General features: G+C 41.3%; 1 protein-coding gene and 1 long non-coding RNA gene across 5 annotated transcripts in view; one reads left to right on the top strand and one right to left on the bottom strand.

Annotated features, from left to right (window-relative positions):
* The window catches only part of MICU2 (mitochondrial calcium uptake 2), a 122,047-nt gene that overhangs the window by 6,742 nt on the left and 91,548 nt on the right, over positions 1–23,757 (bottom strand). For 2 of the 4 annotated variants that reach the window (XM_085536382.1, XM_015852147.3), the window contains 3 exons: positions 21,592–21,674; positions 17,040–17,102; positions 6,278–6,375 (listed from right to left, as the gene is read on the bottom strand). In XM_085536382.1, coding sequence (XP_085392508.1) covers positions 6,278–6,375; positions 17,040–17,102; positions 21,592–21,674 — 244 coding nt within the window. Of the gene's footprint in view, positions 1–6,277; positions 6,376–15,578; positions 15,663–17,039; positions 17,103–17,901; positions 18,510–21,591; positions 21,675–23,757 lie in introns of those variants that run through there. The other 2 variants (XM_085536383.1, XM_085536384.1) reach the window with 2 other exon arrangements.
* On the top strand, positions 9,897–10,375 carry LOC107308315 (uncharacterized). Its single transcript, XR_001552739.3, has 2 exons — positions 9,897–9,968; positions 10,229–10,375. It is a non-coding gene; the product is annotated as an uncharacterized LOC107308315 (long non-coding RNA).

Raw genomic sequence — 23,757 nt, 5'->3', positions numbered from 1 at the left:
CACTTGGTCTGGGGAAGGAGAAGCTGCTGAAAATGAGGTTGCTTTCAGAAATACATTTTTAAGCCGTGGATGTAGGGAAACAAGACTTTGTGGAAGGTGGATACATCTTGTGATAGGTCTAAGGTCTGTTCTTTATAGGATAAGTTCTTCATTTTGGAGAGCCACCCCTCTGTCAGTAACTGGTCAGTAGCCACAGGTGATGACAAATGATGTGTTCCTCCATCATGCCTAAATATTTCATTTGCAGGTTCTGCTTAAACACAAAACCCTCAGTGACCCACCCAAAGCTGTACCCAGACAGGGCAGGACTGGGTGACCATGCATTTCTATGTGCTGAAGAAGGAGCCAGTGGTCTGTGTAGCCACATACATCAGCTGGCTGAATGGTGCTAGGAAGCCAAAGAGGAAAAGGAAGCATTTGGCTCCGGCATTTCTGACATATGCTTGATTCTGCACCCACTCCCAGTCTGACAGGGAATGAGGCACTGAATCTTTCCATGGTTTCTGCTGCCTTTTTTCAAGCTTGGAATCTTGCCCTCTCCAGTTGCTTCCAGGTAATGTCATTGCGCATCGATGGTTGCACAACAGCCACACATCTGACGTGGTGTAGGGAGCCTGCTTCGGCAGGGGAGTTGGACTCGATGATCTCTGGAGGTCTCTTCCAACCCCTACAATTCTGTGATTCTGTGATTCTGTGATCTTACTGCGCTACTCAGAGTAGGGAGGAGAGTAGGAATCACTTCTTTAGGTATGAAAAAAATGAACCGATCCTGCATTTCAACACGTAGGCTTGCTCCTGGCAAGCAACAGTGGGAAGGTTTCCTGCCATACCAAATTCAGCAGCTGAAATATGCAATGTAAAATTTATATCTGATAGACTCTCATATTACAAAAATTAAAATACCGTGAATCATCACATCAGCATTCTAGGTCACTGTTATCCCCAGATGTGAGAGTTAAAAATCCTAATGAGTTTTTTAGAAAGTTATTAAAAGTTATTAAAAATAGCTTTCTGGTTAGGAAGTAAAACCTGATACTTATATGCCACAACACCATTAGGGATACTTGATTTTTTCATCCTTTGGACCACAGTGTGACAATTTTCAGTTAGAAATTCCTCCAGAATTTCTTCATATATTAGGGAACACAAGCATAGTAATGAAATTCCTGCTCTCCTTAAGTCAATGGCTGTGGACTTAAAATAAAGACAAAATTAAACGACGGGAATGGGATTCATATCTTAGATGTGCTCTACAGTTTAAGAATAACTGCACTGGAAATGCTCTTGCACTGTAGCTTAAGGTTAAAAGCAACTCCCGAGTTTCCACATAACAAAAAGAAAAGGTCAGTCATAGATTTGTAAGATGGAGAAAAGGCTGAGAGCAGACAGTACTTTCTTTAAGACAGCCTGTTTTATTCACACTCTGAAACACCCATGTTGAAGGCTAAAGACCTACTTTGTTATCATGTTACGACATCGTCCAGAAGCCTTATCAGAAGTTAGCCCACATTTTGCAACATGCTTTACAAACCTATAGAAACAAGGAGTCTCTCAAGATTTTCTGGCAACTCAGATTTAATAAGAAGTGAAAATGTAATAAAAGTGGGGAACCTCAGGAATGCAGCTATTCTCTCTCCAACCTGAGATGTTGCAATGAAGTGCTAGCTTCCTTATGGCACATGAAGTAGAGAATGAAATACAGAAGGAAAGGTTAGGGAACGTTTTCCTTCCTATACTTCTTGATCTGAATTCAAAGTCGGTACAGAGCTGCAGAACCGACCAGTGCTTGGGGCGTATAGGTTTGTAGGAAGGAAACTTGACAACTAAGACAGAGGTGAATACATAACCCCAGCATTCGTACTCTGCTTTGGCTCCTCTTTGGACATTGCAGTCCTGCTGGAGACTGGATAACCATCTCTGCAGCACATGACTGATACCAAGAGCTGCAAGGCTGCCTTTTGGCAAATATGACTTTCCAGAAGAGAAACTGGAAAACCTAATAGGGACTTGACCATTAACCTTCATAGAACTGCTTGCAAACTCAGCTTTGCAAGTGCTAAAGCAGTTAATCAACCTCAATGTTATCAGAATTACAAGCAAAAGTCTCTTTGATTTAGTGTCCTCAGTGTTTCCAACCCAAGCATAATCAAACTGATCACTTTCATCTATAAGCACACTGTAGAAACTAATCAAGCTATCTGTCTGATAAGTATACAGGAAAGGAAGGAATGGGGTTTCTTCTCAGCCTCACTACTAAATATTTGGGAAATGCTCAGATTCACTTATGATGGGAATATAGAACCAGAAGCCAGATTTCATTCTCATTCCTTTTCTTTCCTCAGTCTGATCCTGCTTACATGTAATCCTGACGTGAATTAGGGGTCTATAGACAGATAGAAGTGTAGGTACAGAGACAAATGAAGAGGCAACCATAACTGCACTCCCAAATCTCTAGATGAAAATCACTGGGAATGTGCAAGCTGTCACCACAGCAAAAACGTCACTGGTTGATGATGCTACTTGAGATTCCGCCTGTGTGCACTGGAACAAACACAGCAAGAGCACCGAACGAATTTCAGCCCTACAATCAGTGTGGTTCAGTCTGTATCATTCTGGTTTCCTAAATGAAAGTTTTCAAATGAAATGTACCAAGGAGTTTGAAATTACCAGAAGGAAGAGAAACAGGGCAGGTAAATGAAAGGCAGTGTTTTGTGCATGGTTTTACAACCCGTGACCCAGAGAAGAAAAGAATGAATATAAGAACATTTGAGGTGCAAACTTCAATTAATTGATGAGAAGTTTGAAAGCAACAAATCAGGACAGAAAATTAACTGGATTTCAAGTGTTGTTTTTTCTTTTATGATTAAGTGATTATTGTTTAACCATACTGGAAAGTAATTTTTCCTAAGCCGCCCCACTCCTCCCAGAATACAATTAGAAGGATTTTTAATATTTTTTCCATACTCTCTCCACTTATTCTTTTCTTTTTTTCACCCTTGAAGGAGATTGTGAGAGATTTAAGCTTGCTTGGGGACAGATTACAGGAAAAAAGTCATAGCAGTCATAAACTGTCTAGGAGTGAATTACTGTCTCCTCTTTTCTTTGGGATTAGACATACTTAAACAAGATCAGCAAGGGACTTTCAGAAAAAACCCCACAACAAAACACCACAGTGGCTGTCAAGAAGAAATACGTGCTAAACCCAGAAAACTAAATAGTTTTCTACTCATAATAATAAAAAAAAAAACCCAACACATACCACATAGCTGAATTTAAAGCACAAGTGAAAAACCTTTGGAAGAAAGATGCAAAAAATAGTTTCTGTCTCAAAAATTCCAGGGAAACTGCCATAAATGAGGAAAAAAAGAAAAAAAAAGCCTGGAGTTCCAATGGATTTCTGGCTTCATGTTTGAAGTGTGACAATCTCTAAGATGAGGCCTGGTATTAGAAGATGATATTGCTGTAAAAATGGAGTGGTGGTCACCTGAGACAGAAATTTGTTCACATTTCCGAGAAGAAAGTCTTACCTGGCTGCAGCTTCCTGTATTTAATTTACCCTTCTTTGTTATATATACATATATATACATGTGTATATAAGCACACGTAATGAGCTGCTGTGTGCTGTTTTATATCTTCTTAACCTGACTCAGGACAATAAACACCTGGCTTTGAGGCACCACTTCTGCTAGTGATGTACATAAACACTCTACAAAATAATCTTGGTTAATGTTTCCTACCTTTTGCCAGTTAACAAAGACATGAATGGTGATGTTAAGGACAATACAACTGGCAAGAAATCGCGCAGCAGTCTGGAGCTGCACATGTGTTCCATGAGTCATGCCTTATGAGCTCTGAGACCACCTTGTTACCGTGTGAATGGCACGGGAGGATGTGCTTCCTTTATAGACTCCTCAACTTGTATGTGGTTCCAGCAGAAGCTGCTGAAGTGGAGATCCCACCGTACTGTTCAACAGAGGATGGGAAGGAGCAGCTTTGGTTGCTGTTTTGGCTATGCTCTGTACAACAATTAGAAGACAGCTTAACTGGTCTCATAGAGAATATACAGAATTACTTGTATATGGATTTTTACTAGATATGGATCACTTCTTTACTTCTGTTTTCATAATAGAATGAGAAAAGCTGAAAAATGATCTGATATTGTTTCATGGTCTCATTCTTGTTAAATAAAAAGCAGTCTGAGGGTCATCTGTGCATGTATCTCCTACCTATGATTTCCAAAGAACAGTGCACCAGCTGGAGGCAGATAGAGAACAGAATGATTAACCATGTTCCCTTTCTATAATCCATGTGCCTCCTGTGTTTGGGGCTGTAGGAACAGAAGAACAAGAACTGGCTTCTTTCAGCTTCACATTGACTGAAGAGACACTGACAGTTTCCATTTTCTTTGTGTCATCTGAATGTAAAGGAGAACAAGGCAAATGGAATGCCCCGATACTGTGACTGTCTGGCATTCTTAAAGCTTTGGACTGCAGACTAAAGAGGTCAGACATCACCAGTGAAAGTGCAGATACAGACAGTTGCATGCTTCCAAAAAGATTTTTAAGTCAGCCAAACTGCAAAGTAGGAGCACGAGGAAAATACACGTAAGTAATGAGGTGAGAACACCAGTCTCAGGTTTCTGAGTTCCAATACAAGTAAAGTAAAATTTCACAAAGAAGGCATTCCTTTTTTTTTTTTCTTCTCTTATTTTTACCTCCTAAAGTTTCAAGCCTGTGTGACTCTGTAATGCAGTAATATCTGTGTATTTAACTAATGTGACAAGTTCTAGTGTGTCCCAATCAAATCTAATCACCTCGACGTTCCGCTAGGCACTACCCTGATCAATGGAAAAGCTTTCTAGGCAACAACTTGGAAAATGATAAAAGCATTTTCCACCATTATTTTCTTCTTTTGACAGTGATCTATGTCTGTACAGCTCATCAGTCATCTCTTGTAAAAACAGTGTGGCACTTTGATCAAACAGCCAACAATAGCTTCCCGCGTAAGGTAAAATGTTATGAGAGGCCATCAGATAGAAATCACATTTTCTTTGAACAATAGGAACCCAGAAATGATGTGCTTGATTTACTTGCAAATAAAATCATGTGAAAAGTGATATCTTCACACAGGTTAAAAAGACACTCATCCTTTTATTCACCTTTCTGTGTGTTAAACAAACTTCACTGCCATGTTGCAACTGAGATGGAGTGTCTCTGCAGAGATAAAGAGGCACATTCCAACTCTACAAAAAATAACTGCCACTGCTGAAAAATTACCTGCATTAAACCTTACACTTATCCCACGGATTTTAAGAGCAAGATGTGGGAGTTTGATTTTGATTGCAGGCTTCTATCTGTGTGGTAGGCAAAGGTCTTTAACCCATACGTTCTGACTGTACTAGGTACATAGTTTTATCAGTGTCATGCCTCACTGGGTCAGTGTGGGATTTTATCTAAAAGCCCAGGCACTCCAGTTTACACTGTATATGCAGACACAACCTTTTACTGGTGCTCTCTGCCTTTTGTTTCATTGAGAGAATCTACGCTATTTATAGAGAAGGGAGCTGCAGGCATCTTAAACTTATTTTACTCAGATTCCTATTGAGTGCAGGTCTTCAAAAGAGAAAGGCTGTTTATTTGAGGACTGGTAGGTACTTGAGCCAATAGAGTGGAACGCTCTTTAGAGTTAAGAAAATTGTCACTCTTCCTTTTTCACTCTGGCTTTCCTCAAACCTTTACTGACTGAAACAGCATCCATTTTTTAAGAGGCCTGGCACATATTCCCCCTGCTTCTGAACAGAAATTCAAGTCAACAATTATCCCAGTTTGTTTCCACGGTCTGTAAATGTCCAATTATTTTTGTAGAAGAGGTCATACTAATATAGGTAATCTCTTGATGTTGTGTTCAAGACACAAGTCAAGAATCACAGAGATGTACATGCACTGTTCTAAAAAAATACTCACGAATCATACTGCCTTACAGTATGCTGTATCTGGGCAGCACACAGCTGCCAAGAATGGTAACCTCGGCCCTCCTGACCTCCAGCCCTTTTGCTGCTTTTGAGTTCATCGGGGTGGGATGCAGAAAACTGAGCACAATTTCTCCTGCAGACAGTAGATCCAAAGAGCTACACCAGAACTTCAAGCATGCAAAACCATGAATAGTCTTCTGCCTGGTTACGTATTTAACTCTCAGAACCAGCTCAGCGTGGGGTCAGGCTAACACCAGCATTAATGCAGAGTAGAGGGGTTACAAACAGGACAGGCTGAAAGAGTACCTGAAAAACTCAGAATAGCGAAGTTTGTCCTTTCCTTCTTTTCCAAAGAAATGTACCAGCAGCATGGTATTAACATCACAGCTTTCCAATTCTGCTTCCTATAAAACAAACAAAGAAAATCCCTGTATGATTATTGCTGTCTATTCACTGCAAATTTGGAAGTATTTATTTGAAGTACAAACTCACAAGAGAAGCCTGTAATGAAATTACTGTTCCCAAAACTATCACACAAGAATCTCCAATCTGAATATTTCTTCTGCATCAGATGGTAACAATGTATGTATGTCCTGCTCCTGAATATTCTGTATGAAAGCTGAGTACAATTGACAACCACCTCTCTGGTACTTTATTATTAGAATGGAGAAGGTTGCATGTTAAATCGTTGTAAGGCTTTAGGTTTAGGTGAACAGAGGCTTCACATAAATGTAACATCTCTGTAAAAGAAAGTTCTTAGTCAGGCATTTCTGATTTGTCACAGTCATTTAAAAACAATTACTTTACAAAGTGGAACTAGAAAAACAAAAACATTCACAGTGTTCTATTATAGTTTGGTCTTAGGCGGCTTCTTGCCAACCTCCATTGCCATTGGATTTTTCTGTTTGTAAAAATCTGATGAAGAGATTTCTGCAGAAATGCACGTTATTTCAACACAGCAGCATCTTTAAAAAGCCTAAACCCACACATAATGCTGGGTTTCTGTCCTTTTCTTCTTTCAGCACTAGCGTACTGGCATGTCTTTGAATGCAACAAAACAACGGGCAACATGAAGAGAGATTTTTTTCTAAGTCCGGAGGGATTTCAGCAAACTATTCTTATGACATCTAAATAGCCTCTGTGTCTTTTATCTGGCTGAAGAGGTAAGATGAAAGACAAGAGTCTATTCATAAGATTTAATACTAATGGTTATTTAGCTTTCAGCATCATCAATAACAAGTCCCATTAGTCCACTGTGTTTCATGCTTACTGCATACGCGACACAGTTGTGTTATAGTTAAGAGGTAACATTCCTCATTTCTACTGCAAACCACAATGCACTAAATGTCACTGATAAAAGTCATGAATGAGTGAGTCTAGAAAAACAAAGTTTTCAAGACACAAGCAAATGGTACTTATTGAACTTCATCGTTTAACTGCAGGCAAAGAATATTTAAATACCCATGAGGTCCATCCTTCTAAAGTTTAAACACTTCAGGTTGCTGTGAAGACTGATGCATAAACATTCATACAGGCTTCTCTTGAAAGTCAAAAGTCAAATGCTTGTGTATGCTTGTTTGGAAGTCAACCCCCAACTATTGACATTGGAATGCAAAGTTTTGTAAGAAGAAACAGAGAAGAATCAATGCATTTCCCTCTGCAGTGAGATTCTAATCTGCTTTTTGTTTGCTTGTTCAAAGAGCACTTGAAAAATACAAGGAATAAATTTCTGATGTGATTTTTAGAACTAAGCTCGTGATTGTGCAATTTAATGCTTCTGATTTAACAGCTCTGTATTAAAACCAGTGTTGTACTGAAAGTGATCTGAAAAGCAAAGTTTAAAATGACCTCTTAAAAGCCAAATCTACAACAGAAAAATGATTTTCTTCCATTCAGGTTCCTCTAGCTACAAGCCAGATGAAGACATACAAACAATACCCATCTCATCTTATCTAAGATGACAAAGCCTATCCCCGGATTTATAAAAAATATGGACCTACTTGTTGGCTACCCTCTTTATCAGCTAAAATTCCAAAGTGGAACTGGCAGATGTCCAAACACTGCGTTAGTGAGAGTTGAATGTATTTTAGAGCTACAAAGCAGCATATTTCTTTAAAAGACAATACGCAACAGGAGACCAGAGAGAATACAGCTTAAGGGTAAAATTGCAAACAAAAAAATTGCTTTTACTAAAGTTAATGCTATTAAAGTACGTGTTAGTACATAATTCATTTTTTTTCCACAGAATCATTAGGAGCTTTTGCTGCTGAATTGTATAAATTAGTACCAACATGACAAATGTTTGTTAGAAGATAATGAGAGCACTATTAATATTTCCAGCACCTCACCCTCCAGAGCTTAGGTACAACGACTTAGGTTTGGAATGTCTCTTGGCAATGAGAATGAAATGGTAACCTAATCTTGTAGCTGTAAAAAGGACCAGAGTGGGAGCTTTCAGTTACAGAGCCACTATCCAAACTGTCTGTATTCAGGTGTGTGTGGTGGCTTCAGCATTTGCAGGTTGCATTTCAGCACCCTTTTGGGTTGTGTGCTTTAGAGAAAGCTGATGCACAGAAAGGAGAATGGATGGTGATGTTCTCACCTTATGCACACATGTTGATGGGGCATGGACATATCTCTCATTTGGGGAGCCCAGAGATGCTCGTGGGTACCTTGGCTCAGACAAAGGATCCCAAAGACCAGTCTCTGATGTTGCTCAAGTCTATACTTATGGACAGTTGGTTGAATATGAGCCAGCGGTGTGCCCAGGTGGCCAAGAAGGCCAATGGCATCCAAGGGCATATCAGGAATGGTGTGGTGAGCAGGACTAGGGAAGTCATCCTGCCCCTGTACTTGGCATTGGTGAGGCCTCACTTCGAGTACTGTGTTCAGTTTTGGGCACCTCAGCACAGGAAAGACATGGAGGTGCTGGAGCAGGTCCAGACAAGGGCAACAAGGCTTGTGAAGGGCTTGGAGAATCAGCCCTACGAGGAGAGGCTGAGGGAGCTGGGGCTCTTTACTCTGGGGAAGAGGAGGCTGAGGGGAGACCTTATCGCCCTCTTCCAGTATCTGAAAGGTTCTTACAGTGAGAGTGGAGAAGGTCTCTTCTCACTGGTGACAAGTGACAAGACGAGGGGAAATGGCCTCAAGTCGCGCCAGGGCAAGCTTAGGTTGGATATTAGGAAGAACTTCTTTACAGAAAGGGTAGTTAGGTACTGGAATAGGCTGCCCAGGGAGGTAGTTGAATCTCCATCCCTGGTTGTGTTTAAGAGCCGTTTGGATGTAGTGCTCAGGGATATGATTTAGTGTAGGGTTTTTAGAGTTAGGGTACTGGTTAGGCTGCGGTTGGACTTGATGATCTTCAAGGTCTTTTCCAACCTGGGTAATTCTATGATTCTATGATTAAACAAATGTTTTATACTTATAAAGGGAACTAAATGCAGTGTGACCATGCTTTACCCACTTGGCCCACAAGCAGAAAGACCTAAAACTGCAGCAAGGAAAAGAACAGAGGAAGATGACTTTGCTGATGAAGAACTGGGAGAGGATTTGCTTCCAGAATAATGCATGGTGCACTCCAGATCTTTTCTCCTTCTAAAATTTTTAGCCATGAAAATGCCTCTTTGAGATGGTTTTGTACCAGGTTTTAATGAAATAATTGTTGAAACACTTTGTGTTTGTGGTACCATATATTAAACACTTTTGAATTGGAGTTACAGTGTGTTTTACGATTGATTATTTTTCTTCTTCATTAGAACTGCAAAAAGCAAACTAAATCAATCAATAAGACGCTGGCAGTTGAGGGGCGGGGCTTCCATGAGCTCCCAGCGTCCACCTGCCATGGTGATGTGGAGGCAGAGTCACAGAGGGTAGAACGGTGGAACCCCCCCTGCAGGTATATAAAGGGCAGTGCCAGTGAGCCGGCAGTGCCAGTGAGCCGGCAGCCCAGAGCAGAGCGGACAGCGGCAGAGCGAGCAGCAGCAGAGCAGGAGCTGAAGTGAGAAGGGAGGGGGAACGCAGGGGCTGCAGTGAGAAGGGGTGGGGAGGAGCAGGGGCCGAGGGGAGAAGAGATAGGGGGAAGCAGGAGCCCAGGTGAGAAGGGATGGGGAGAAGCAGGGGCTGAAGTGAGAAGAGATAGGGAGAGGAAGGGGTGGATGGGCACGGTGTGGAAACACTGTGAGTGTAGTCCAGGCGCTTCTGCTCCCATTCGCATCACCCGTGAGCGCGGGTGGTGGAGGAGGGTTTGTTGTCTTCTAGGCCAGGGACACGGACACGGCTGGAACACGGCATGCTCCTGGTGTCAGCCCTGCAGCTGTCAGTGCGTGAGGAGAGCGCTGCACCTCCGGCCCTCGCTGCTCTGTGACAGTCTCCGGGTCTGCCTCCCAATAAAGCCTGATTCGTGAATCCGTTGCTTGGTGCCTCTCCTTTGTGTGGTCCCTCTTATGACATCGAAGCGTCTTTACACGTGTGTGCCTGTGTGTGGTGTGTGCGCTTGTAGACACGGACAAAGCGTCCCCATGATACACGCAGACCAAACCTCTGCTTATTTGACACCCTTCCCCGTATCCAAGAATCTCTGCACTGACAGCACAATGAGCTCTGAGGTCACAGAACCGCAGCGCCCTATGACAGCCCGTGAGCCAACCGCCATGTGCTCATCCAGCGCCGTGATGCGGGAGGCCATGAGGCCGGGGCACCCTGTGCTGCTCGTACAGCCCGCAGCGTGGGCTCAGCCGTTGCCAGGGGCACAAAAGAAAGGACATGGAGGTGCTGGAGCAGGTCCAGAGAAGGGCAACAAGGCTTGTGAAGGGCTTGGAGAATCAGCCCTACGAGGAGAGGCTGAGGAAGCTGGGGCTGTTTAGTCTGGGGAAGAGGAGGCTGAGGAGTGGAGCAAAAACACTGTGTTTAAGAGCCGTTTGGATGTGGTGCTCAGGGATATGATTTAGCAGAGGGTTGTTAGAGTTAGGGTACTGGTTAGGCTGCAGTTGGACTTGATCTTCAAGGTCTTTTCCAACCTGGGTAATTAATTCTACATGAACTAAGGAACATGTGTGTACATACTAGAAACATTAAAATCATGTTCCTGGAGTAATTTTAACACCTTTTAAGCCTTCAAAAATGTCATCAACTGATTATGCAAGTAATCATTTTAAAATGAAATCAGATAATACAGTCAGATATTTTCTTTTTATGTTACACAGACTGTTAACACAGAAGCCTGAAGCTGCCAACACTGAGTCACAGGCACAGGCCTATATAATCCTGTAGCTTCCCACTGAGCTTTTCACATTTAGGACCTGACATTGCAGACAAGTAGCAACAAGTGCCACAGAAGAAACGTATCACATTGCAAGTCAAGATTTTCAGAATAGTGCAACTGATTTTCAAACTCATCTGAAATGTTAATAGACTCGCTGTCTCTGGATTCTTACCACTTTTCATTGCAGAATTATGCTTGAGGCATGAAAGTATTCATCACAATTAAAATGTGCAGTATGTTCCTCCTCTTACTTGCTTCCTGAGGGATGGCATTTGCTGTGTCATATCTTGCTTTAGTAGAAAATGTAAAAATAATACACAGTTTGGATTTTCTTTTTTTCTTTGTTAAGACAGAAAGTGAGAGAGAGAATGATTGAACAACAGAGGTGGCAAAGAAATGAGAGTAAAGGAGAACAATATACTAACTTCTATCCGCTAGTGATGATCAAAATCTTTTTAAACCTAAGACTAAAACCTTGCAGTTTTATTTATTTATTTATTTTCCCCAGTTGACTTCTCTGAACTATTACTTGTTTTTCAGCAGCTAAGTTAGTCGCTTTCTCAGGCCACGCTTCTCTCCCTGGAAGCCAGGTAGCCTTCAATCTAAGCAGCTTTGCCCCAAACATGGCCCAAGAGCATTGTGGTTTGTCACTCAGAGAGCTCCAAGATGTGAGAAAAGGAGGCTGAGGGCAGACCTTATTGCTCTCTTCCAATGTCTGAAAGATACTTTCAGCGAGAGTGGGGTTGGTGTCTTCTCACTGGTGACAGGTGACAGGACGAGCAGAAATGGCCTCAAGTTGCGCCAAGGTAAGTTTAGACTGGATGTTAGGAAACACTTCTTTACAGAAAGGGTTGTTAAGCACTGGAATGGGCTGCCCAGGGAGGTGGTTGAGTCACCATCCCTGGATGTGTTTAAAAATCATTTGGATGTGGTGCTCAGGGACATGACTTAGAGGAGGGTTGTTAGTTAGGGTGCTATGGTTGGGTTGTGGTTGGACTCGGTGATCTTAAGGTCTTTTCTAACCTGAGTGATTCTATGAATATATCCCTTAATTCAGCTTCAGGAAGCAGTTTTTAAAGACGCAGCCATTATGATATGAATCCTAGCAGGTACAGCCAGCCAGAACAACTAAAAACAGGCAAATGAGTGAGACCAGGAGGTCCAGGTCTCCAAAAGCAGCTTTGTTTTTTGGCAAAGCCCAGATAGTCTCAAGAGAGCTCCAGAATGAACATGTTGCTTTAGGATGAGTCAGCTTTAATCACATAAATCTATACTGCAGTTTTGAACGCATTGCTTTCTCAGATTCTCACTAGGCAGGATTGAGGAATGCACCAGGTCTGGTGCAGGCAGGTAAAGCTGTGCTCTTCACTTTTTCTATGGAAGATGTAACAGACATTAACTTGTAAGAAAATTTACACCCAGCACTTGGGAGTGAATGTTCCCTTTATCTGTGGGTTGGCTGTTTGTTAATGACAGCTGATGCCACGTAGTGGCTATGCCATTGCATCAGTGCCTTACCAAGGAGGAAAACTTAATTTCACAAATGTCCTCAACTTGCAGCACCTCACCCCAAAGCCTGCTGCTGTTCCTGAGGTGGTAATAAAAATGGTTCCCAGCCAAATAGGATTATGCTAATCTGGAAGCAGATGTTGTGGGAGATGCTTGATGACAGAAATCAGACCAGGCTCTGACTCGCTTTGCTGCCAGGAGGCTGAGGGGCCCAGCCCGGCTGCATGAGGCCTGCCTGGCATGCTGGGGTAGCAGCCTCTGTGCGGCTGGGCACGGCCCTCACAGGGATACAGGCCTCCCTGCCTCGTCACACTTTATAAATATTAATTTCCATAAAAAGCTGAGAATTTATCACAAGGAACCCCCTCAGGAGGTATTAAGCTCTGTGAAGCTCACTCTTCTGATTAATGTTAATGTAGCCTCTGAGGCAAAGCATGCATCCCCACCCTGTCGTCCCACTGGCTCCCTGACAGGCAGTGTGTGTATGCCAACTGGACCCGCATACATGCAGCTTTTCCAGTTCATTCCAATTGATTTTATAAGCCAGTACACTATGCAAAGCAGAGCAACACTATACTAGATTCTTCCTGCTCTGATGCCAGGGCTACAGCTGATAGATGCATAGATATTGGACCAGGCCTGTGCCCTCCCTCCCCCGTGTGGAGCATACACTGCTATTTTCTGTCTCAAGCTGTACAATTGAAAGGGCTTCATAGAACATCCCAAGTTGGAAGGGACACACAGGAGCCATTGAGTCCAACCCCTGGCTCCACACAGCATCACCCCAGATCAGACCCTGTGTCTGAGAGTGCTGTCCAAACACTCCCTGAGCTCCGGCATCATCATTTGAGTTGGAAGGGATCTTTAAAGGTCATTCACCTGAAGACAGGACTAGTGGAACACTGCCAGTGCTAGAAAGGACGTGTCTTCATCTCTCTTGAGGATGTAATGGCATCAGATCACGTGCAAATATAAAATATTTTCCTTGTTTGTGAGGTAAGCTGTGACCAAGCAGTTTTTTAATAGCTTGGTATTTTGATGCAGTGCTGCTTGGCTCTTCAAGGATTTACCTGCCTGGAGAGATTCCTTTAAACAATGAAGGCTCAACATATCCCAAAGCTTTCCAGCAGAATTCAATGTTATGTGGCTAATACAAAACATACACATAGGAGAAGAAATGTGTAGTACATATGAAGTGAAAGGTGAAAAGATTTATGACAAACTGTTTTGGGAGGGACATCAATTTTAGTCTTGGGCTGTATCCTTGGGAAATCTGATGTGCTGCATAGATACGCCATAGCCCTGATACAGAATATTTCTGCAGTGCAAAAGCAAAGCTGTTAACCGCCATTTTCTTCCATTCAATTTAGGCAGTCCTCAGTTATTGTGAGCCCAGGGCTTTGCAGACTTTGAAGTTATGGGCAGAACATTTTAAATTACTTAGGAATTCTAACGAACAGATGGACAAGTTACATGATGGCCTTCCCAGTCTCTGGGGCTGAGATGCACTGCAGTGCTGCAGTGCCTGAAGGTCATAAGTAGTGATAAATGTGAGGACAACTAATGTCATTCAGCTCTCTTCGGAGAAAATAAAGGGAAGTAAACAGGCTAAAACAACTGATACACAATAATAGGAAAGTACTGATGTGCTACCATAGAAGTAGGCCATTTAAAAAAGTTAATTAATTAATAGTTGTGCCCCCACGTGCAAGTTAAATGTTAAAAAAAAACAACACATGGAAGTTAGATTCTCTGTATGAAAATGTGTTCACTATACATATATGTTCAACCACTTGGAACTTACCAATACAAGTCATTTTTCCCCACATTAATTTAATTTTAAGAACAATCACAGAAGATTCTGCATTGTCATTCCTTCCTGAACAACAGCTATGCTTATTTTCTAAGTTTATCCATTACACAAAGCATATTCAATTGGAGGTATTGAAACTGCTTGATAGCTCATTAATCTCATTAGAAGGACCCAGGAGCTAAGTCCCTGCTCTAGCTGTACAGCAGATAGCAGCAAACATTCGCTTTGGTTAAGGCTGGGCAGAGTTTTCTGATGTCCTTCCCACATTGATAACAACACAAAGAAAAAAATCTTTCAATTAAAATGTGTTTATTTGGGGAACCAAGCTGACTGCAATCCCTGTCAAAACAAGGAGTGTCAAAACAGAAGAATTTCAGGGTAGCTGTACTCTGTAAATGTATTTATTTCATCTTTTGAGGAGGCTATAATCCATTTATAATTTTCTAAGAAACTGTGTTTGATTTTTTTTTTTAATTTTTTTTTTTTTGTTACAGTAATTTCAGATATTTTGCAACAGAGCATTTTGAAGAGGCACAACAAAATGGAGACATTCTGGCTCAGGTAATTAATTAGCTCCTACTAAACTTATGTGTTCTTAGACAAATCTGTCCAACTGTATCAAAGTTTCTCTGGAAATCTGATAGAATGAAGATTCTTTTTCTTTCCCTCTTACAGAAATTAAATCTCAGTTGAAACTGGTTTCAAGGAGCAGACAATCCCATTAACTGTAGGTATTTTAATCTGGTGACTGAAGAAACGATTCAAGAAAGGAGTTGGTTGTTGTTCAGCCATATAATTTTCAGCTGAACTCTGTGCACAGTGAGGGACCAATACCTGCATGCAATGGAAGGCAATTTATGCTTATGCCTAGTCAATACTAAAGGTGTTACCCATACAGTCACTGCTGTTTGTTCTGAGATTGGTGTAAAAGCAAACAACACAGGCCAACCTTACTTTCTGTAAAAACTGCTGATGCACATTGGGTTTATAAAGCAGATCCCTGTATAAATTTCTTATTGAAACAACATTAGCAGTTGTTTAGCTTACAACGTCAGCAGTTGATGTCCCATTCCCAACTCTCCAATTTCAGTTTAAGACTGAAAGCAAGTCTGTGGAGAGAAGAAGCATGCAACAGAGATAAGTGCTGTGGATGCAGGAAACACTTCAGATGGAGATACCTCATCTGCACTCTGCCTTGGTTCATCAGTTTCTGCTGAGGCACTCTCAGTACACTGAGATATTCCTTGTCTGTTTTCTGTCTCATTCAATCTCAGTCAGGCAACATGTCTCTTCAGCACATGTCACTGTGCTGAAGAGACTGAAGAAGAGATGACAGCTGCCAAACACCCACCTCAGGAAAGAAGGCAGGTTACACTGGCAAGATGTGGGGAAAAACATCCAGAACGGAGCAGGAATTTACCTGCTCCTTTCCCTGACAATGCATATTTGCCATTTCCTAATGGTTTGCAGTCCCAAGAAACTTCTAACCCAGCCTGAAGACAGCATTCTAAGATTGTTTCTTCTTCTGGTCTGCAGTTGAGCTATTTCTTTTTAGGAGTGGAACTAACAAAAGTAATGTTTGCCTTTGTCACCCGAACCACAGCAAATACATTTCAAACTGCTGTGGTCTAACCCAGCAGGTGGCTCAGCACCACACACTCACTCCCCGCCTTCTCAGTTTGAAGGGGGAGAGAATAAAGAAAACACACAGTAAAGTGTAAAGAACAAGTGACACACAAGCAATTGCTCACCACTCCCCAGCCGATGTCCAGCTTGCACCCTAAGTGGCAGAAGAGAGCCAGATGAACTCCCATCCCCTTCAAAACTCCTGCATGATGCCATATGGCATGGAATAACACTTTGGCCAGTTTAAGTCAGCTGTCTTAATTCTGTTCCCTTCCAACTCTCTCGGCCCTTCACTGTGAAAGGCCTTGGCTCTGTACAGTGCTGCTTAGCAGCAGCTATAAGCATTGCTGCGTTACCAACATTGTTTTTCTCCTAGATCTAAAGCACACCACCATACCAGACACCCTGAAGAAAGCAGTACTGTCCTGACTGAAACAAAGACACAAACCAACTCAAAATAAGCTGATATTACCGCAACAGCAGCACTTAGGTTAATTTTAAGGTACCAATTCACATTTGCAGCCGTCTTTTCTCACATGTCAATAGAGGGGATTTTCTGGATGTTTCATAAGTATAAGAAAGTTACTTTAAAACAGAAGCTTGCAGAAAGTAAATAATGGCTACACAGTCATTAAAAAAATCTGTTACACAGAAGTAGAATAAATTAATTGCATAAACTTCATCAGGACATGCAGAAATGAAAATAATTTTTCTTCCCAAGTTAGAAAATAAGTTGACATCCAATGCACTTATATTAATTATAACAGTCATTAATTCTTATACACAGATCTAAAACACCACAAGGCCCACGGGAAATATAACAGTACCTTTGTTAAGAAAAATGCATCTCTATTTCATACCTGAAATACGGTTTCATCTCCAGCTGTTTTCAGATCATCTTCCTTTCCAATGATTCTCTGCATCTGCATTTATTTAGACATTACAAAACAGGAAAATTACAAGGTTGGTCTTAGAAGAGTCTTTCAGAAACTTGCAATAATTCCACAATTTCTTAACTGTAAACGTGTTTAGATTTTTGCAAGCTGCTCTAGTCATGAAAAAATATTTGCATACTTAAGGATATTTTGCTACTCAGAGATACTTCTTCCCAGGAAAGCCTGATCTATAGCAGTTAACATCACTTGGCAGAGCATGTGAACCTGTCTTTCGCAATCCAGTGGACACTGTTTTTAGAAGAGATGCTCTTGCACCACAAGCTTAGCATTCACTCCATGAGATCTTGAAACTCAGAGACAGAACATCAAGGGTCATTTGGAGAAGAGAAATTATCCTGTGATTCTCATGCTGTCCTCTGGGACATCTTTACCGCTACAGACAAGATCTCCTAGACATGAAAGGCATGTCTGTTCAAATGAGGTATACTGTACAATTAACAAAAAAGAGTAATTCAATTAAACAAGCAACCATATTTTCAGAACTGGCACGAAGCACAATGCGTTCCAAGTTTCCCTTCCATCCCACAAATGAAATGAATACTGAATGAATTAGCTAATGGGATCTTCAGAAGTACTGAAATGACTCACCCTTAAAAACTGTCTGAAGTAGAAGTTTAAGGTAATATAAAAAATGCATTAATTTGCTGATTATTAAAATCACCTTAAGTGTTTCTTGGCTGCAAGCTTTCTTTATGATTGTATGCAAGCCTGGGAAGTCAACAGTGCCAAAGAATGAGATATTTAACATAGCACAAAGTACACCTACCTTTCATAGACATTAGAATGAATCCTTGAAGCGACAGCAAAAATGAAAGAAGAAAGGACTTATCAAATCTAAGGCGTAAACGTGGACTTACATTGAACATTCTGGATATGGGGTTTTTAGGAATGATGGTTCTGACGTTCAGGCTGCTGCTCGTGTATCAAGCATTTCTGAGCAATTCCTCACCCATGACCAAATCCGCATGACCATTATTTTGGAGGTTTTTCAAATCTCTTCTTAGGGCCTTATGTTTCCCCCCACCTTTATTTTTCTTTTTTTTTGCTATGTTGTTCAGAGAAGCAACTTCGGTTTGTAAGTAGTGAGTAGGAAGAACCTGCATACTATTTGTTTTGTTTTGCCACAGGTCTTCTCATGACCTTCAAATTTTAACTAATTCATCTGTTCCTTTATATTTTACTTACAGACTTTGAGTTCCTCAGGATAGTTACTTTCTACTAGTATTCTTTGAACAGCACGACTTGACAGTCTAAAGACAAGACAATTCAACACATGAGTCCCTCCAAGTTTCTCTAAGTTCTTTTTTACGGAATCATAGAATCACAGAATGGTTTGGGTTGGAAGGGACCTCAAGGATCATGAATCTCCAAACCCCACCACATGCCGGGCCACCAGCCTCCCAGACCAGGCTGCCCAGGGCCCCATCCAACCTGGCCTTGAACACCTCCAGGCTTGGGGCAGCCACAGGGGCAGCCTGTTCCAGCACCTCACTACTCTCATAGTAAAGAACTTGCCTCTGATATCCAACCTAAATCTTCTCTCCCTCAACTTAAAACCATTTCCCCTTGTTCTGCCATTATCTACCCTTTCAAAGAGTTGACTCCCCTCCTGTTTATAGTCTCCCTTTTGGTACTGAAATGCTGCAGTGAGGTCACCCCTCTTTTCTTCAGGCTCAACAAGCCCAGCTCCCTCAGCCTGTCTTCATAGTGGAAGTGCTGCAGCCCCCTGATCATCTTTCTGGCCCTTCTCTGGTCCCTCTCCAACAGTTCCCCGTCTTTCACGTACTGGGGGCCCCAGACCCGGACACAGGACTACAGATGGGGCCTCACAAAAGCAGAATAGAGAGGGATGATCATCTCCCCATCCCTGCTGGCCACCCCCTGCTCCTTTCGTTCTGCTGTGTCTTATTTTTAAAAGACTCTTAGACAATTCGTGCAGGACACAAAGAAACACAGACTCACAGCACTTTTTTTCTTACAAGTGTTCCAGCAGGTTTCGTTGTTTTCTTAGATGACACACATCTGTATTACTCTTGAAATTATTATTTGGGAAAGAATGATGATAATTTCCAGTAATTTGCACATTTTTTTTCCAACACAATGCAGCAGCTACTCACAGAAGGATATGAATTCTGCCTTCAAGCAATGGACTCTAGTACTCCAGAGCTCATCTTCTCCATGTAACATTTATCTGCATTTAATATTTATATCTGTTCACTGCCATGTGATACTAATGGCTAATTCAAAGAGAGTGACGCCTATTATGCATAATGCATCCCTCTCTACTAAAGGCATACAAAGAAGCAATATTTTCTACAGAAGATGAGGGGGCTGAAAGGATTCATCCATCCTCAAAAAAAAAAGAAGCAACCAAAAAGATTTTGCCTTTTGAATTCGTTGGAGAGAGTTTGGTGCTTGTGGATGCTATCAGACCAACACCAAACTGACAACAGCTGACATTGCTTGTTTGCTCAGCCCTGAACTACCATGCAAAGATTTCTATGGAATCTGAATCACACAGCTCTTGTGTGTGCCAGTAAAGTTATCATACTTCCACTCCCAGTGAAACTGTTATTAATTTTACTTAGAAATCACCCACCAGGATAGTCAGGGAAATTCCTCACCTGATGGAGATTTGAGGAGCTTTGGTAGCCTTATCTTTGATGGGAGGTCTCAGGTGACTGTGACTGAGTTATTATGTGCACTTGTATCAGATTCCTAAACGAGAGACGCTCATGTCTGGAAATTCCCCTTGTCAAATCTCATGTTAATGTGTTGGGCAGTATCTTACCATCCTTGCAAAGATATAGATAATAAGGTACTAAAAATGCCATTCTTCACTCAGGCAGGGGCTAAGTAAGAGCACGACATCTAAAGTCTATGAACACATTTTCTGCCATCTGCTTCATCCTGGAATTGCGGGGCAAAGCAATGCATCCTTGCAGATGCTCATCTCAAAACATGAATTGTAGAGATTCTGGGCTCTAGCACTGGCAAAAGGTGCTACATCTCTCCTGTATGTCGAATTTTACCATGGACTTGTGGATAAAGGAGAAATTATAAATAGACTGGCTTGAAAACACAAAGGTAAAGAGGAGAGAGAAAAGGTCTGCTCCTTGGAAGGAGGAAAATGTGCACAGAAGTGGAAAGGTCATGGAGGACACGAGAAAATCTCTCCTTCAAAGCACAGAATTACATTCAGTATCTCTTTTTCTGAACATTAATTTGATGTTGGGATACAGTAGTGAATCTACTGGGAAATCCTGCGCCTCTCACTCCTTCAGTGACTGATCCACACAACTCTCAACAGCTCCAAAATGTGCTGTATGACTTTAGAATTTGCTTGTTACCTGCTGCCTTTCCTGAATGATTCACATGACACACCTTGTGCCTGGTTATCCACATTAGAGTTGAGATATGCACAATTCACGGAATGATGGACGTTGTGCAAACAGAATGGCAAAGTTCTTACGTAAAAGAACCTGAAGTCCATAATCAGTACATAATGTAGCTGTACACTGATGAGTAAAAATGGACAAGAGGTAGAGAGGAGAGGTAGAAAAGCAAGAAAATGCAGCAGCACTGAAATTCGTTATTCCAGTCCATTCCGTCTACAGCAACTGCCCCTAATTATGGCTTTTTGCTGCTCTTTTCCAGTACCTTCACCTTATGTAACTTTCCTAGTCAAATATTCTGTGGAAATCACTGCTGTTATCACTGCTACTGCTCTGCTAACTTTCCCTATGCTGAATGTTCTCCTCTTTTCCCTTTGTTTTTACTGAGCAGATTTTTTGGACTTTTTTCATTTTTTTTCAAGTATGAAGCATGGAAGGAACTATCTTCAAGTCCCCACACTTTTAAGGGTTCACAGGAAACTGATGTGATGTTTCACTGCCTGAAAATACAGTAACAAAGCACAGAAGTCTGTAATTCACCCACTACTTGCCATTATTTATTGTGCTCTTCATCAGTGTAACAGCATTATTTGGAGTGATGGGATAACCAATTAAAGTACAGTTACTCAGTGTTTCCCTGCAGCTACTCCAGGATTCCTCAAAGGGGAAGGCAGGTTAACAATCACTTGGCTATCAGAAAGAGTTTTAAGTTCAATGAAGACAGAATTTTACCACCAAGACATGAAAAGCAGATACTAATTGTACCCTGTTACTGTTTGTCTAATAAACTCTCCATGCAGCCTATCTCAGCCACCTTACGTTAGCTGTTCTCAAACAAGCATTTAAAAAGACTGAAATCACACCATTTTCCTCCCTGTTCAAGGTAGTTTGAAGTAATACAAAGCAATGCTTTGTTATGAATTCCTTTCATGTAATGCATTTTAGCAAACATGAACACAGATTGGATGGAAAAGTGGGTTTGAAGATTTCAATGCATCTTCATTTAACAAACAGAACCAATGCCACTGCTTCAAAATCAATAAGCACATAAAGACACATACCTTAAAAAATTCTTTCTTTTCAACTTGCTCATTGCCATCCGTATCTAACATTTTAAAAGCAATCTGAAATCCAGTCTGGGGTTCTGCAACAAAGTGTGAAAAAACATTACGCCATACAAACACACATCCACGCACATACAGTTACACTAGTACAGAAATATTCAGTCTAAAGGAAATCTTGCCTACATATTTTGTTTGACATCATATTTCCAGTAAGCAAATGTACCTCCTCCAATATAAACCAACTTTTAAATAAGACTAACAACTTTTTGCTATTGTTATAGCAGTAGCAAAACAACAAATGCTGGCAGTGCCTAAATACAGCCACAGATGTCCACCTGCTCACAATGACCGTGAAAACGTTGTCCTACTGTCCTGGTCCTTCATAGACAGTGTCTGCAGATTTATCTGTAATCCTTGCTTACTTCTGAAATTCAGCTTTGCCCCCTGTTTGGAGCGACATTTTAGCTGAGAAGACTGGAAAGTGCCTTGGAAAATCAATAATTACCCTACAAATTGGGTGAAAGAGAAAGCTTCTCTTCCATGTGTTACTACATGCCACTATTTTCAGTCTTCACTAGTCCAGAAGACAGACTGATCTTGTAACAGCTCTATGTTCTCCCTGTTCCTACTCTCATGGTGTTGGTCCCTTCTCTTCTCCATCCTCCCTAAACAACCAACTCCAGTGTTACTGAGACACAATAAACTCCTCCTTCTGGCCTTCTTTCCATTGCTAAAGCATGTTTGTACACATCCCATTAGGCTGATTTTTTGGGAATTTTATACAACTTCACTCTGTATTTCCTTCACCCACTGGATGTTTCTTTTCAACTTGAACGTTTAATGAGTTCTGAGTTTTGCAGGCGCTGAAAAAACACTGTGTGTTTTGAGCTCCTTCCCACAATTTCCTGCTCTGACTTTGCTTACACAAGGTGACCTCGCTCATTAGCAAGCCCACACAGGAGTAGTGCTGCTGAAATATATTTACCCACTGGCTCGCTGCAGTAGCCAGCTCTTAGCCCAGTAATTTCTGGAGCAGGTGAATTAATTCATGTCAGGCATTAACGTGAAAGCCACAGAGTTATCTTCTCCAGCATACATTCACGTTTCCAAGAGCAGCGTTGGACTCATGAGGGCAGTGAAGCAGTATCTCTAAGATTACTAATGCCTCCAGAGATTTTCTTTTATTTTGGAAGCACATTCTTCCAGTTCCACCCTGTAAAGCTTTAAGTCTTGCTTCTGTTTAGAGAGTCTTCCTGAAAAGGCAAGAAGTTACAGAAATAGCCTCTTTTTTTTTCTTTTAAAGTGATAGCAAGATGGTTAAACAAAGAATTATTTTTACATTTTAGAAATAACTTTATCTTCAGCTGCCAATAACGTTCTCTGTGAAGCAACCCTGTGATGTAAGGATAGTTTATAAATACCATTGCAATCTGCATAGCAGAGCCTTTCCCCAGCAACTGGGACATAATAATCAAAACGGGCTTCTTTTCCATGGAAATGCCACACTCTAAATTTGTGTTACTACTATTAAAGCAAGAAGAGTCTATTCTATAACATATTCAGAGAATAAAAGTAATTGATGTATTTAATAGTAATTCATACCATCTGTGTTGCAGTTTTCAGATAAGAAAGCTGTTACTGAAAATATAGGACCTAAAGCTGCTTATACTGTTCAGATGACACACTTATCTGATATGATGTAACCTCAAAGGTATGCGTTCGTAAAATAAGCATAGTTCAAAGACTACTTCAGATGTATTTGTATTTAATTAGAATCAGGCAGAGTTCCAAAATCTGAGCCCAAGAGCTTCATCTTAGCTGTGAGTGCAGGTTATACATAGGTGCTTCCCCTGCAGTCATTCCTGCTTTGACCCAAACTGTCAACTTCAGTGACTCGCTCTGGCAATGCTTTTAGTCATGGTGACTATTTCAGGGCTTTACCAAAAGCTCCATTAACCAAATGCTGAAAATGAAATCCAATACATCACTGAAAGAAAACAGGCAATGATGACACATGGAACACAGAAAGAGAAAGGGGAACGTAGTGGGAAAAATAAAGCCTTTGTCTCCCATAAAATTACATTTGGAGGTTCAGTGCTACAGATGCTGCTTCTATATGATGGACAGCATGGGCTGACCTGCAGCATTCTGAAGCCAGGAGTC

Source organism: Coturnix japonica, chromosome 1, assembly GCF_054131305.1.
Source record: "Coturnix japonica strain WE chromosome 1, WE-NBRP24, whole genome shotgun sequence".
Lineage (NCBI taxonomy): Eukaryota > Metazoa > Chordata > Aves > Galliformes > Phasianidae > Coturnix > Coturnix japonica.
Note: the sequence above shows the minus strand (reverse complement) of the source record. Positions and strands in the feature narration are given on the sequence as shown.